The 16,657-nt window shown below is 47.0% G+C and overlaps 1 protein-coding gene across 8 annotated transcripts in view; it reads left to right on the top strand.

The window, feature by feature from the left end:
* The window catches only part of LOC135401529 (cGMP-inhibited 3',5'-cyclic phosphodiesterase 3A-like), a 282,793-nt gene that overhangs the window by 133,761 nt on the left and 132,375 nt on the right, over nt 1-16,657 (top strand). For 2 of the 8 annotated variants that reach the window (XM_064633988.1, XM_064633989.1), the window contains exon 1: nt 8,787-9,163. The exons of the other annotated variants lie outside the window; for them this stretch is intronic. In XM_064633988.1, coding sequence (XP_064490058.1) covers nt 9,110-9,163 — 54 coding nt within the window. In that variant the 5' untranslated portion in view covers nt 8,787-9,109. Of the gene's footprint in view, nt 1-8,786; nt 9,164-16,657 lie in introns of those variants that run through there. 8 annotated transcript variants of the gene reach the window in all.

Here is a 16,657-nt window from a genome sequence, read left to right on the forward strand (position 1 = left end):
TGTGTGTGACGGTACTGCTTGCCGTACTCTTAAAATTCAAGTTCACCACATAGCACACTCTTGGCCAACCATTGTGCACAGAATGGCACAGAATGGTACAGTCCTAATTTGTGGAAAGTACGGGACGTACGCCCCTTTGTGACCGTTATGCAGTCATGATAATTGTCATAAAAAAAAGGCGCATGCCCCGTGCTTTCCACAAATCAGGAGCGATAACGGTATCATACTGTGCAATGGTTGGCCTTCAGCGTGCTATGTCGTGAAGTCCTGTTGTATAAGAGTGTTTTTTTTATTATTCCGCGTTAGCGCCGCGAAGCAACTGTGGCTATGAGCGGCATACAGACGTGGACAGATGGAGAGAGGACAGCAGGAAGGCGCGGGGGACAGAGGGGTTAGTATGCGTCAAGGTGGTGAACCCGAGACAGGGATGAAGAGACGACACGACAAATTCTCAAACACAGCAAATATTTTAGTATGCGTCCTGGGCCGACTTCAGGAGCAACTGTGCCGACATTCGTCCGGAAAGTCTTCGGAAAACCCAGGGAAAACCTCAGACAGCACAGCCACGGTGACAGCGTTCGAACCCGTGTCACCTCCCATTCTCGCCGTGGAAAACGATCATCCTATATCCACTATGCCACGGGAGTTGTTTATAAGAGCGTACTTTCACACGTAACTGAGACGATCTTTCTACACTGCGTCGTAGAGGACGCCTCACGGCACCTCGCCTGCTGACGGAACAACCTTAATTTATCGCGCAAAGTGACGATATCACGGTATGCGTCCCAAATAAAGAACGTTCGGGCGCCCGTACTCGTTTCGGTGCCGTTGCAACTTGTTTTCTTCGTTCTTCTCTCTCTACAACTGTTATAGATGTACCTATATACATAGACGGCTGTTGACGTTGATGGCCGTTGACGCAACCACGTTCCATGCACGCTCATTATCTGCCAAGTCTTACGAAACCGCTTTCGTCGAATGCCAGCTCGTTGTTGAATTTCTCTCCGTTCCATCTTAGCGAATAATGTCTCCATGCGTATAGGAGAGAGCGGCAAGAAATGCGACCGTATACTCAAGCAGTGCGCTGAACGAATGTTTATTGTAGGCCAGGAATATGGCCGAGTAGTGGTAGTGGTGGTGGTAGTGAAAGGGCTAGCCGTTGTCGGCCTCACAGAGGTGGGCAACGTCACGACCGACGACCTAGGGGAATGTGCGTCCTGGGCCGACTTCTAAGGGAAAGATGGCCGGGGAAAGGGCGTAGCACGAGCCAGGTGCCAATCGTCGTCTGCGCCGCTGCACATGTTTTCTCGTCGCACGACTCGAAGATTCAGTGAAAACTAAGAATGGTAGAGTATCTCGATTACACGGAGGGCAGATCGTCCCCCCTCCCCCAAAATCATCAGGTTCAACATTAGGTTTCGCCCCTCCCCTCCCCCGGCCACTATACGCGCTTGGAAAAAAAAAAGAAAAACACCCCTGGATGTGGAGTGAGCTGCTTGGGTGTTCTTTGACGAAGCATCTGCGTGATACGGACCTCCTGGGCTCCCTGTGAGCCGAGTGTCTTTTTCTTTTTCTTTTTATTTATTTATTTATTTATTTGCCTTTATTTCTATATTTGTATGTGTGGGCTGCGTCACGACTGTAGCCAGGATGAGATGAGATGGTGTGATGACGGCCGAAAATTAAGATCTAGGGCATTCACTGCAGAGTTGGCGAGAAATCCGAGCAGTATTCATAGCCTTTGAGCGAGGCCAGATTCCTGGAGAAAATAGACAAGGCTGCGAGTTTTGGAGTGTCTTTCCATGAAAGAGCCTCTGGGATGTAGGACATCCTCCACAGTACAGTCCCTGCAATGGCCAAGGTATTTCTCCCGCACCGCAGCATATGCACAGCAATGCAATATAGGATGTGCTCGATAGTTTCAATTTGCTGACAATGTATGCAGTTTGCGTTGTCTAGAGAGCCAATCTTGAATAATTGTGATTTAGTGAAAGCGCTTCTTGTTCGCAGCCTGAAGAGCAGAGTTTGTGTACTGCGGGAAAGTCCTTTCAGCTTTAAATCAAGTCGATGATTTTCCAGGATGTCCCGGATCCCAGGGTGCTGCATAAGAACTGTCTCATTGATGGCCAATTTTCTGTCGCTGTCCGAATGAACTTCACCGCATAGCACGCTCCTAGCCAACCATGCCCCATCTCAAATGCTATGGTTATCTGCCTTGATATGTAGAAAACGGAAGGGGTACCCTTTCGTTTTCAACAAATTAGGGCAGATAACGATATCATTCGAGGTGATGGTTGGCTAGGAGCGTTCTATGCGGAGAAGTTCACTTTTAAGAGTGTATCATTCGTGACGATGGTTGGAGCAGAGTGTGCTGTGTTGTGAAGTTCTGTTTTTAGAGTGCATGTAGCACTGTTTGTGTGTCGACGTCCGTGTGTTTGTCTTTTTAGCGCCTTTATTCTGTTCTTTATCTTCCCACCTACACTCTAAAAACAGAAGTTCGCCACATAACACGGTGAAGACCAACCATTGTGCAACCAATGATACCTTCGTCACTCCCGATTAGTGGAAAGCGCGGGGGGCGTACGCCTCTTTTGGAACTGCATAAGTGTTCCAAAAAGACCTACGCCTTCCGTTTTTAACACGTGCTATGAGATGAAGCTTTGTTTGAGTGTAGTACGCGTTGATTCATTGGTTACGCATGTGTAGTCACTTGCGCAGGCAAATTTCCTGATTTCTAGTGTCAGTTTCGCCATGCAACAGTCCATGACACTGGAAAGCCGCAAGTGGGAGAACAACACGAGGATGTGGACACCTCATAGGTTAACATGGAACTTGCCATTGTTCACCCGAAACGGAATGCCAGAGGTCATCCAGCGGCGGTGAAGTGTATTGTCATCAAGCAGGCGAACTACCTCGGCGGTGAAACTGAAAAGGAATTATTGACAAAGATTACTTAGGTGTGTATTGTCATCAAGCAGGCGAACTACCCATCGGGGTAGTCCCCTTTGCACTGACACTAACTGCACGTTACAATCCCACAGGCTAGATAACACCACTCTCTAGGAGAGTTTCCTTTTCGTACTGCCCATACCATGCGAACAATCCAAACACGGGACAGTCGCTGCGGAGAAGAGTACAGTCCTAGTAAGCTGGCTAGAACATGACTTTGCCACTCGCTCTGAACGTGACGGAAAAGTCGAGTAGACGTCAGCCAACGGCGAGAGTATACTCCAGAAGGTCCTTACAGTGCTTCCTCACGGGCGATGTGGCTACGAAGACCTGCCCTGACAGCCCATAATATAGCTGCGTCTCCGAAGTCTGGGCCACCGAAAGCCAGCCGGCAACGACGGATCCAAATTTGAAACTTTATCTCAGTAATTAACAAAGCCAATTGTTTGCGCTGAGTGCGCCGAACCGGCAACGGTTCTAGGAACCGCACGGTGGCCCAGGAGACAGTCGAGAGCTCAAATACTTGCGTTAACTTATGCCACAGCAAAAGGGGAACGTGCAACGCCTAAAACAGTGCTCGGCCGTTTCACACATCCCGCAAGACGGGCAACCGTCAGAACGAGAGATATGAAAACGGCGCAATCGCTCACGAAGAGGAAGAGCATCGTGGGCCAACTTCCACTGAAGCCAGCCCGCAGTGATTCGACGCCAAGACAGCTTCGTCGTCACCGAAGGGACTGAAGGACCGGACTCCAACTCCCTAATAGCTGTATAAAAATCGCTGGCAGCACATAACTGGATGTCAGCGTCCGGAAGCTGGAGTCGTAAACGTCTTACAACATCAACACAGGCACTGTATCGATGAGGCAGGACTTCGAACCTAGGCTGAAACCTAGGGCTCTCAACGAACCACCTGGTGGCACATCTCTGAGAGTACTGCACTAATGCGCACGCTAGGTGTTCGGGAGTGTGCAATGCCTCGGAATAAATGCGAGACTAAAGTGCAAGACACTTGTCGAGCACCACCGGCAAGCCTAAGCCGCCCCGGTCAAGTGTACGGTTCCATCGGGACCTCGCGACCCACTCCACCGAACCGCCCCAGAGAAAACGGAACGCGTGCCTAGTGATGGCAGTACAAATTAGTGGTGGCGGCGTGGCAACGACTCCTAGGAACCACAAGCGACTGTAGTATCAGGCCACTAGCAGATGAGCGCGAAAAGGGATGGGCAAATAAACAAACTTAAGCTGCCGCAGGACAGCTCTGCGACGATTAAGGGCACGATGCCAATTTACGCTAGATATGCCAGTGCAATCAAAAGTCAGACCAAGAATTTTGATGTCTGGCCTCACTGGAACACGGAAAGCAGCCCCGCAGGAAGGCTGGAGGTTCAAAAACAGTGCTGCACTCAGTATGTATTGGCATAGATGCGGAAATCCAGTCACATGGACTGGCTCCCATATAACTCTCTCTGCAAACTAGGACTAAAACTAGAACTAGTGCAATACCAACTCCTGCCCGCGAAATCACGTCACGTTAAGGATTGCTTTTCGTGATTGTCGTCGCCACGCAACAGACCAAGACTGCGGTGAGTTGCGTACGGGATAACGGCACCATAGCAAGTAATGCTTAGTAGTGGACAACGTACCTTCCATGCATTTCTTCGAAGAGTACAGACGAAGTTCGCCAGCGTCTTCCGAACTCCGCAGCTCCAAGAACTGCTCTCTCCCTGTGCAGCACTCTGCGAACACCCGCTCGAACGAGGCTTAGAACGCATGATGGCCTCCGAGCGCGACCGCCGTGTACAGCTGTGCAACGCGCTATCCACACTTGGTAGTTTATCTCTACGGCTAAAAGAATGAACTGTCGTCTATCCCTGATTGGAACGGGGGGTTGAAGGAGCGTTTGAATGGTGCTTCAGCGAATCTGTGGAACCCCATACAGCTCCTCAAATCTGTGCCACAAAACGTCAGGAACGAGACACTCGTGAAAAGCGTGCTGCGCAGTTTCATGTCTAGAGCAGAAAGGACAGCGAGGCGAGGTGAGACCATAGTATATGTATTGGCATAGTGCTGCACTCATGAGCGTTACGATATACGATGTTATTTATGTAAACTATTTGAACTTAGTCGCTGGCGTTACTTGAATAAATAACAGCGTAACAGAGTTGACGGTGCGTGTTCTCCCAATAGGCAGATGGATAAGGTGGGAGCCATTATTTGCCGAGAACATACGAACCTCCGTAATCCGCGCAAGTTGGCCACTTGGCAAGTTGGCTCGGAGGGCCACGCCCTAGGGCGTCAATCGAGACGTTACCCACCTCTGTGAGGCCGACAACGGCAAGCCTTTTCACCACCACCACCACCTGAGGGGAGCAAAATGACAGACATGTACGAGGGACACACAACACAGAGCCTTCTAACAACTGAGTTCATTTAACGAACACAATAACCGTATATATCTACCTCCCCCTAACCTATCCCATTGCACCTAACCCAACCCCGTAAAAGCCGAAGTTCCCTGTCCTGGTGGCCGCACATTCTCCCCACAGACCCCAGTTATGTACCATCCATGGGCGTTCCCAGGATTTTTTTCAGGGGGGGGGGGGGCGAGAGTGCACTCCCCCCCCCCACACACACACCTCTTTTTCTGGAGGCGGACGTTGCGGACTGTGCGGGTGTTTAGAGGTTCCTGTTATGGCATCTGAGAATAGTCATGACGACCTATGACTAAAAAAACGCACTTTCTCACAAGCGCCCTCTAAGCTCCAGGGGGCAGGTAGGCTTTCTCATTTCTTCAATGCCAATTCCATCTAATCAGTCACCAATATGAAAAATAATGTCGTACAGCGTGTGTATTCACCAGGTTACCTAAATGGGTCGTCACTAACGAGCTATAGGCATCAAAAGTAGCAGAATGGACACCTCTAACAAAATGACGTCTGGCCACCACAGCTCGCGTGACTCTTGGTCAGATTTCCTGCACCTAGCTTTTTATTTTGCTTCGTTCGAGCACTTTGAATTGCCCTCGGGTGGCAGCACTGGAGTTCCCGCAAACAGCTCTTTATCGGTGACACTTAGACGAGAGACTGCCATTACGGAAGAATTGTGTTCCAGACGTGCCTGGATAAAAGTGCTACCTTCCAAGACGCGCCTGCTCCAGCAACCAGTGCACATAAGGAGATAGCTCGAGAGGCGTCTTTGTTTCAAAGGGTTCCACACTCTAAGAAAAAAAGGAGTAAAATGGGGAGTAATTGCAGCTTCTAGTCCCCTAGACTGCAATTACTCCTAACCCCGACATTTACTCCCCAGGACTGCAAATTGTCACTGAACTTCACAATTGCTCTTGGTCAATTTGATGGCATAAGGCTGTATTACTCAGCCAAGTTAGCCAAATTTTCCACTCCTACAGAGTAAGAAACAGTTAGCGCTTCTGTCTTCGCAAATTGTGCCCTATGTAAGTCGTAAGATTTTATATCACTCTACATATCACTGTTGGCTGTTTGATTCGAAGTATTTTCATACATGCACACGAATTTTGTTCCTGAGACTCTTAGAACAGAGCGTGAAATGCAGTCTCCACTCTGTGACATTCATTTACTCCCGAAAGGGACTATTTTTTGTGGCAATGCATTTACTCCCCAAACGGAGTAAAATTGCTCCTTTTTTTTTCTTAGAGTGTGCAGCATACCATCATGCGATACGCGATCTCCAGCATAACATACTACGCCGGGTCGTAATAATGGACTTGAGGCCTTGTGTCCACGTTGTATTAAATAGTTGGCATTATGTTTTTTTTTTGTGTGTGTGTGTGTGTGTGTGAAAATTTCAACATGTGCGATGCGCTCCACCGGACGTCTTTTCACAAGCGTCACTCTAAGAAGTAATTTGTACACCTTCTGGGTGTACAAATGGCGGACACCTTTGTAATGCAACTTTCGCGTCACACAACTGTAAAACAGCCCTCTAAATTATGTATTCTACTAAACGTACCATTTTAGCAATTAAACGTAGAATTTTTTTCAAATGCCATTATTCAATTCATTTCGGGGGGCGGAGGCGGGGGAAGCGTATTCCATTCAAAACCGGCATGCTTTGCTCTTTGCCACGCGCAAGATTCTGCAGTATTCAGTTCGACCATGGGTCTTCTACACAGACTCAAAGGCTGTTTTCCAACGCCTCGCAACAATGGGCATTCGCGGCCCTCTAGTGTCCATTGTTGCTGGCGTGCCTGATTCCTACAAGGAGCTGCTGCACCTGGGCCTAAGATATATAAGAGTACGATCGTTCACCACATAAGCAATACCACATGCAAAATATAAGCAGAACAACTCACGTTTAACAAAACAAGAATAATAAAAATTGCAATATTTGACAAGGCCAAAGAGGAAACGTCCATACATTACATTTTGCCAGAACTATTTGTTTTTTCTTATTTTCGGGATTGAAATTATTGAACAGTTTTTACCGACGCCGAGGGGGAAAAAAGCAAACAAAAAGCGGGGAAATGGCTGACGTTTTTTAAAGAAAGTTTTCATATATATATATATATATATATATATACATATATGTTTTTTTTCTCGAGGCCTCGCTTTCATGACAGAGTACATGCAATAGTATCGATAATGCACAAAACACCGCAAATCCAGCGGTATAATAACGCTGCAGGTGATTTTCTGCTGTTGCAAGTACCATTGCATTAAAAATGAAAAATGCTCAGACGCTTTCAGGCGACAAAGATGTATTTCACGTGTAAGGACTTTGTTGATCATCGATCAAGACTCGCACTTTCTTTTTTTTTTTCTTTTTGGCGACCAATCTCTATTTCTATACCAACGGATACTAATTAAAGAATGGGCTGAAATATATGAAAAGGTACCGCGAAGCGAAGGCATAGTCATGAAGATTCAGTAAATAATAATTAATGAGCAAGTGGAGATACTCTTATGCCGATGTATAGGAACAATAAATAATGATTAATGAGTAAGCGGAAATCCGCCAAAAGGAAGTGTCGTCATAGCAGAAATGTACATAGAAATAAAAGATGAAGTATATACCGTCCCGTCATCATACATTCTGGTCCTTGGTGAACAACGTGACTTGTTTTGGTTGGTGACATTAGGGCTCGAAAGCAACGATATCGGTACAGAGTCGGGTCACTTTAGCGCCGATAGTTATGTCACACTTGTCAGCGTTGTCGCTCTTTTCCATCTTCAATTCTTTCAGATGGTTAGTTAGTGTTGTCAGTCATTGCTTGCAAGAAGAGCGCCTGTTAGACAGATAGAGTAATTGTTTTGTTTCTAAGACTAGAACAGCACGTTAGTTTTGCTGAAAAATGTGCCTTTGGGACCTTTGCCGAACTCTACGAGAGCTTTTTTGTCCCTGACACCACCACATTGTGGAAATAAATAAATAAATAAATGTTTAAGGATACGCAAAAGGACGAACTACAGAGAGTCTGTAGCTGAGTATCCGCCCTGCATAACTCCTAGTCCTGTCCACATTCAAAAGCCGCGAAGGTAATTCTACGTGATCGTGTGCCTTTAATTGACGTCGTGTAGTCATTTATCGTCATTAACTTCCGTCTCGTTTTTAGCGCGTGCGTGACAGTTTACACAGAACATCTCAAAAAGTCCTCGTTATCCGCCCACTGCTTCTCCGATGCCTTTTCTCCGCGCCCAGTTTATACTTCCTGCTTCCTCATTCCCCTTCATCGTGGCGCCACCTACACCTCCCTACGCGCAATCCCTCCCTACGCTCCCTAACCGAAACGTGGCGCCATCTCTGATCCAGCGCTGTCCCCCCCATTGATCGTCTGCAAGGATTCCCGCTGACGTCACCAGGTGCACCGGCCGCTGCGAACCAGCGGCAGCTCGGGAGCTCCGCTTCCTGCATCGAGCCGAGGACACGTACAGGGTTACGGCCACCACAGCCCCCGGTGAACCCCAGTGGCCCTCACAGTTGGTGCCCCCCAAATTGACCTGTTGTGTTGTTGTTGTGCCGTGGTGTGTTGGACCGGGCGCCGCGCGAGTTCCGCGGCTTTGGCGGGCAGCTGCCGGCCATCTTGCCGCGGGCCCGCTCGCCCACGGGATGACCTGAGAGTGTCGCGATGAGAAAACGCCGACGTTGGTATCACTGCAGTAGCTAGCCGACACCTTGAGCTATGGGTGCTGCTCAAGGGAGGGTGAAGGTGTACGGGGCACCAGTGTCGCTCAAGGTAAGCGCCCCCTCCTTCTCCTCCCTCTCTCCCACCCCCTCGCCCCCCTGCTCACACCCCCCCGCCTGCCCGCGCCCCTACTATATATACACCCCCGATATCGGCGGTTAAGGACAATTCGAATTAAGCGTGTGTTGGCTTTGAGATGCTATATGCTCGCCAAAGAAGCCCTTTTGTGGGGAAGAAAAAAGAGGAAGCGTGTGGATTGTTCTGGTTCTCTTTCGAGTACCGAAGTAAACCTTGCGTGATTTGGGTTACCTAGTCGCTTTGTTTCAGCTGTAGGTGGAGATCTCTCCCCATCTTCCGAGGTTTCTCCCGTGTCATAGTCATGACTCGCGAGATGATGAGCAAAACTCAATTGATCTACGAGGTGTTAAATCTGAACAACAGGTGCGTTACTCGTACACCGTGATATGTATTGCTCGTAGATATAGCTGCTGCTTCGTATCACTTTAATTTGGCTATTTACATATCTATGATGAAAGATAAAAGTCACTGAAAAGGTTAGCCAGCTGTAGGGATCGAACCCACATCTTCTGGATTTCCGGTCCAGGGCTCTACCAATTGAGCTAAGCTAACACGCCTCTCCAGCGACTTTCGGGGTGCGTCATTTTCTCTCTTTTTCTCTCTTACATATCTATTACTATGGTTATTTTTATTTATTTTTATTTGTCACTGTTGGCCGTGCTTACACTATTTTAAGACGGAACAATGATATTGGTGTCATAAAGGAACACGGCAGTTCATCCCAAGGGACGACTACGTTCTGTCACAACACTAAATGTATTTAAAATTTCGTTTGTGTATATGTGTTTATGTTCCTACATTTCCTCCTTTCACTTTACTCTCCAAGGAGAGCAAGTCTCGAGAGAGCAGAGAGGCGCGGTGACTCTACCCCACACTCTTAGAAATGAACTTCACCGCATAGCACGCTCCTAGCCAACCATCATCTCGAATGATATCGTTATCTTCCCTGATTTGTTGAAAGCGGGAGGTGTACGACTTTTTTGTGACAGTTATGAACCGCATAAGTGTCACAAAAGGGCGTACACCTCCCGTTTTCAACAAATCAGGGCAGATAACGATATCATTCGAGATGATGGTTGGCTAGGAGCGTGCTATGCGATGAAGTTAATTTTTAAGAGTGCAGCCCTCGCGGTTTTTCTTCTGCTTTTCATAAGCGTTAACTGTGAACATACTTCACGGATATGCACATATGGACACATATCACGGATATGCACGAAGCCATCTGGAATTCTTCAACTCTGGCTGAAGACCTAACATTGAAAACAAGCTTCTTCCCTTACACGGGTAACTCTTTCTCGGTGGGAAGTAACTGTTCTGAGGCTGGAACATACAAACAGACAAACACAACACAAGCCTCCTCCTCATCTTTTTAGAAATTTCCCTGAGTCACTCAAATGCAGCAGAACATCCAATCATCGACCAGCGGCAAACATGGGGCCTGATATAAAAACGAAACACGTCCGATAACTTTAAAATAAAGGAAACACGATAAAATGAATTCATCCGCGCGCCGACGCGTACATTTTCATCCGTGTTTTCAAATAGCGGACAAAACTCTACCAGAACATCACCTTGTTAGAAACTGTAAAAGTGTATATATATGTATATCCTTTTCTTCCATGCTTTCTCGCTTACACAAGTGAGCCAATTTTCCTCCTGACGAAAGAAAACAGTTTTTTTTTTTAATTTTTTTCTCAGTGGCGGATGCGGGCCCGTTGTTTACACTCCCGATATATCGAAACAGTAAACGCTCTAGAAAAGCCGATGATGAATCGTACTCCGCTCATCTGTGTAATTTTTCCTGCGGGACAGGTCGATTCGGCTGCAAATATTCTCTCTCGTGCTCGACGTATGCCGACTCTTCATTTCAAACGGGATTGCATTACGCGCTTGGATTAACATTTTATCTGGAGGCCCCGGATGTTGTACAATATACGGCGAGCGGAATTATGAACCCAATTTTCCGCCGTTGTTTGTTTCTACATCGTTTTCGAGGGGACCCGATGGATAACCCCTTTCGTGCTTAATATACAAAGGAACTTGGTGTTGGTGTAACTATGGTTTGAGCGTTGTCCCAGTTATGAGTGTTGGAACATTCGTGTTCTCGGGAAAGGAAAGGTAGCTACTATTGCTTAGTTTGTATCGAAAATTGATCCACATCGTACAGAAGCACTGGGAATAGGGGTGGGGGGATATTTATTAGAACAAAGAAGGAAAAACAAAGGAGGAAAAGTCAGCCAAACGGGACGACGACTTGCATGCTGTCCCGCGAAGAAACAAGAAAAATAAATAAAATAAAATAAATATAAAGACAAGAAAATAATTAGGAAATAAACGATAAACTAACAAACGGCGAAAGAAGGTTGGGATGGAATAGGGAATAGGGTATGCTGCTGACGCAAGGGGACTACAAGGGACAACCTCAATCTCGTCAAATACGTAAAGGAAGTCAACTTTATATTAATAAAAAAAAAATACAGGACGGTTACGATCGTGAAACGCGAATTTCAGCGGTAGCTGTTGTGTATGGATGTTGACACTTTTATTCCTGATATGTGGGCAAGTACTTTAGAGTGACGAGCGCAGCCTTGTGATCTCAGGAGTGAGTGGTGATGTGTATTGAGCTGGGATTAGCGGGACAAAAATATTACTAAAATCGGGACAAAACCTGGACAGGAAACGCTGAAAAATCGGGACACTTGCCGGAACAACGTATGCATCTCTAAGCATGTCAAAACTGCTTTTGTTAGCATAAGATTATTTCAACTCGTTTTGCATCACAAAAACCCGAAACCGAAACGAATGGGTACGACAGTTAATCGGTCAACTGTTCCGAATAGCCATAAAAATAGACCTCCTACCTGAACCCTGGTATAAACCGGTCTCATTGGTCCACCATATTTCCTCGTGTGAAGTTATAAGAGCAGTAAATTCCATCGCCTGCGACATCGCATAGACGTCCCTTTAATATTCTGACGGTTTTGGCCACTTGAACCCCCTCCCCCCCCCAACACACACACACACTCATACGCGCGTGCTGTGGAAGGCCCAGTATCCTTTATTAAAGGTACCGGAGTGGACAATATTATTTTGACTCTTTAGTACCTTGGGGGGTTCTCTCTTCCTTAAGTGACTTTTTGTTAGTCTTTTGGCATTCAGTTTGTCTCTAGAGTCGTGTACGTCTATCCACACTGATATCTTATTCTTTTTTTGCTTAATTAGCTTGCATTACCACGCAGCTGTAAGTACTACTGAGCAACCAGCATCTTACGTCTACACCCCCTAAAACAGATGGTGGTGGTGATGATGAAACGGGTCTTAAAACAGGACTTCACCGCATATCACGGTCCTAGCCAATCGTGATCCCGAATTACGTCCTTCTCCCCCCCCCCCCCTCCCCGATTTGCTGGAAAAGGGAGGTGTACGCCATGTTTGTGACAATTACGGGCTGCATAAGTGTCACAAAAACAGCGTACGCCTCTTGTTAGCAACAAATCAGGGGAAAGAACGATGTCATTCGAGATGATGATTGGCTAGGAGCGTGCTGTGCGGTGAAGTTCCAACATTCGTCTTTCTTGTTTTCTTTTTCTTTTTTTTTCGTTTTTTGCTATACTTGTGATGACGCCTACTACAGTGTAACCAATAACGGCGAGCCGATCCTGCCAAATCTCCTCCCCCCTCCCCTCGGTCATTTTTAAGAGTGCACGATATTTCGAACACAAGTGTCGTATACCTTTTGGGACACTTATGCGGTTATGATAATTGTCACATAAAGGCGTAGCCCCCCGATAACGGTATCATTCGGCGCAGTGGTTGGCTTTCCGCGTGCTAAGTCTTGAAGTTCTATTTTAAGGGCGATCTACGTGTGTGTGTGTGTGTGTGTGTGCATGCGTGCGTGCGTGCGTGCGTGCGTGTCTGTGTGTGTAGTTTTTCCCACTAAAATACAATACGCTTCTAAAAAAAGTCTTCATTCGGAACAGCCTGTAGTGAAGCATGCAACTAACCAGTAAATACGAGACAAATTTCCTTACGAAGACGTATTACCAATGGACTTCCCGATCACAAAAAAAAGTCTTTGACTGGACGCCGCTCTCACCAAAGATATTCAAGTCGGCGTCGGCCGCCCACGCATCTCCGTGACTTGAATACAGCATGTACCCAATGGACTACCTAAAATGTCTCCGTGACGCACGCTGATGTCTTATTTCCAGTCGGTTCCTGACGACATCGATAAAGGAACAAAGGAAAAAGAAAAAAGAAACGTTCAGCGGGGGCTCATTATAAGACTCTCCCTCCTGAACCGATAGGGTCGCTGCGGCAGGTCTGCTTCAGACACAGGTGCAGTTCGTGCCGTTCGTGCAGTTCATCTTTTAGTGGAAGAATCGCCCCATTTTTTTCTTTTTCCTGGATACGGTTACCTCAAATTGCGTTGTCAGAAAATACCGCGTGCTTTTGAGAATCTGCTTAGATGTCTCTCTCTCTGCGTGAATTTCGGTTGATTGGAAGCCACGGTCTTTTGTGAGCGTACCAGGGACTGACACCTGATGGGGACGGTTCATGCTTATCAAGGAAGATCTTTACTTGCACTTTAGCACTTTAAGCACTTTAAGGGATTATGACACTTCTGTATTAGACGGCCAGCTATATTTTATATGGTTTCTACTCCTGGACAGAGCAGTGAGTAGAAAGAATTATTCATCTATGCGACATCACTAGATCTTCACTAGAACTTCACGTTCACTATGTCTAGACTTTTCTTGGCATCCTCAGCGATGACGTCTGAGGGGCCTTCTTCATTCCTGTTGGTTCCGGGAGAGAAGACCCGAGGTCGGTAGCATCACTCGCGGAGCAGTGCCGCGTATTAAAAGGGAGTCTGGCCATTAATGGGACCTGCACATACCTGAGGCTCCACCCACTTTTTGAGGTATCTAGCCAATCACAGGTCGAAATACAGTTCCCTATTATTACAGGCCATGCAGTACTTATACCTCACCCTTATTTACTGGGTGCCACCATTTTGGAGAAACAAGATTGATTTGGATTGAAACGGATATCACGGGTGACAGACCAAAACGACGGATTTTGCGCCCACTTTTATCAACGCCATCTGCGTGGAGAGAGGCATGTTGGGAAGGCTCAGGAATGCAGAAATGGTTGCTGGCAGAAGTCATTGGCCAGGAGAGCGGCAGGACCGCTTCTTCGTAGGAGACGGCTGCCGGTATGAACTTTTAAATCACGTAACGTAAGCAGATTGAATCGAAAATGCGCAAAGATGTATGTATAAATAAAATTCAATGATATTTTGCAAAATCTTACGTCTCAGGGGCGTCTTTTTTGCTATTTTCTTTGGATAGCTGTCTTAACTAGGCCTAACGGTGGCGACGAAACGTCTCATTTTCGCGTAAATAATGATGGCGGAGCGCAAGTTGAAGCTGCTTTTGCAAATGCGTACATGAGGATATATACTCACAGCATGAAATTAAAGTAGCATGTGAAAAAAAAATTTGTCACGAAATCTCCGCTTCGCCGTTCCAAGCAGCATCCTCCATCTTGGAGAAATTCTGGTGTCATGGTGGCTCCCATGGAAAACGGCAACCAATCAAAGGCGCCCAAGTCTGATTGCCAGCTTGAGCATCTTTTTTAGGCTCCTCCTAATGGTCAGACTCCCTTTTAATACTACACGGCACTGTAATGGAGCAACCTGCCCTGAGTCGCTGTCGCTTACCTGCAACGCCTTCCTTTCCCCGCTTGCTTTGACACCTGGGTTGGTGGTGGCGGTGGTGGAACTGCTTCCTCAGCCGGGCAACGTCACGTCCATCGCAAGGGGAAATATCGTGCGTCCTGGACCGACTTCACGGCCAACTGTACCGATATTTGCTTTAAACAACATGGCGAATTGCCATGAAGACGTTAATGTTTTGTCTTTTTCTTTTAGTTGCGGGCTACGGCAGCTACGCATATTTTTATTTGTCTTATACACGAATTTGCTTCCGCCATCCATTTTACAACCGTGTTTCACGTCAGCATTTTTAAACGCAGAATCCATTCCACAAACAAGGAGTGAAGTGGAAAAAAAGGTGCGTGTCAATCGGTTCGTGTCGATCTCCTGTAAAGCATGCTTTCACTGCATTGGAGCAATGTACGCAGGAGACGCAACCTTGCAGTGTATTTTTCTAGTGGCAGCAACGCTTACCAAACGAAAGAGCTCTTCGCCGTTCAAACGGCGCACAGGAAAGTTACCGTGCAAGAAATAGTGAAATTTAAATGACTCAGGAAAAAAGGTGCCGACGCCAGGGCTCCAACTCAGACCATCCTAATTTCCGGTCAGGGATGCGACTGGTGACCTGGTAGCACCCCTGACAGGAAATCAGGAGGGTCTAGGTCCCACTTCTTGCGTCAGCACGTGCGTTTGCCTGTGTTATCTGAATTTCATTGTCGGAGACGTATCTATTCGTGTCGGCTAATTCCTGTGGAGTGTACAATTACGCTCCAGTACACTCTTAGAAATGAACTTCACCACATAGCACGCTCCTAGCCAACCATCATCCCGAATGACAACGTTCTCGCCCCTGATTTGTTGAAAACGGGAGGAGGAGCCTATTTTGTGCCGTGCATAATGGCACAAAATAGGCTCCTCCTCCCGTTTTCAACAAATCTAGAGCGAGAACGTTGTGATTCGGGGTGATGGTTGGCTAGGAGCGTGCTATGTGGTGAAGTTCATTTTTAAGAGTGCAGGGAGTTGAAGGGCCTCCTCACTCCCTGAAGGGAGTGAGGAGGCTCTCCCCAGGACTCCCTTCTCCCTCCCTGAAGGGAGTGAGGAGGGAGTAATTGTACTCTCCAAAACGGAGTGATATATGTGGCAAGGAAAAGGAGTTAAAGTACACCCTTTTTTAAGAGTGTGGTAACTCCTTTTTGGGGACTACACCCTTGCCACTCCAAAAGGGAGTTATATGTGTGGCAAGGAAAAGGAGTTGAAGTACACCCTTTTTTTAAGAGTGTGGTAACTCCTTTTTGGGGAGTACACCCTTGCCACATATATCACTCCCTTTGGGGTGTACAATTACTCTCCAGTAGGGAGTTAAAGGGTCTCCTCATACCCTGAAGGGAGTGAGGAGGGAAGGGAGTAGTTGTCCTCTCCAGAAGGGAGTGATATATGTGGCAAGGAAAAGGAGTTAAAGTACACCCTTTTTTAAAGAGTGTGGTAACTCCCTTTTGGGGAGTACACCCTTGCCACATATATCACTCCCTTTGGGGTGTACAATTACTCTCCAGTAGGGAGTTAAAGGGTCTCCTCACACCCTGAAGGGAGTGAGGAGGGAAGGGAGTAGTTGTCCTCTCCAGAAGGGAGTGATATATGTGGCAAGGAAAAGGAGTTAAAGTACACCCTTTTTTAAAGAGTGTGGTAACTCCCTTTTGGGGAGTACACCCTTGCCACATATATCACTCCCTTTGGGGTGTACAATTACT

Source organism: Ornithodoros turicata, chromosome 7 (assembly GCF_037126465.1).
Source record: "Ornithodoros turicata isolate Travis chromosome 7, ASM3712646v1, whole genome shotgun sequence".
Taxonomy (NCBI): Eukaryota; Metazoa; Arthropoda; class Arachnida; order Ixodida; family Argasidae; genus Ornithodoros; species Ornithodoros turicata.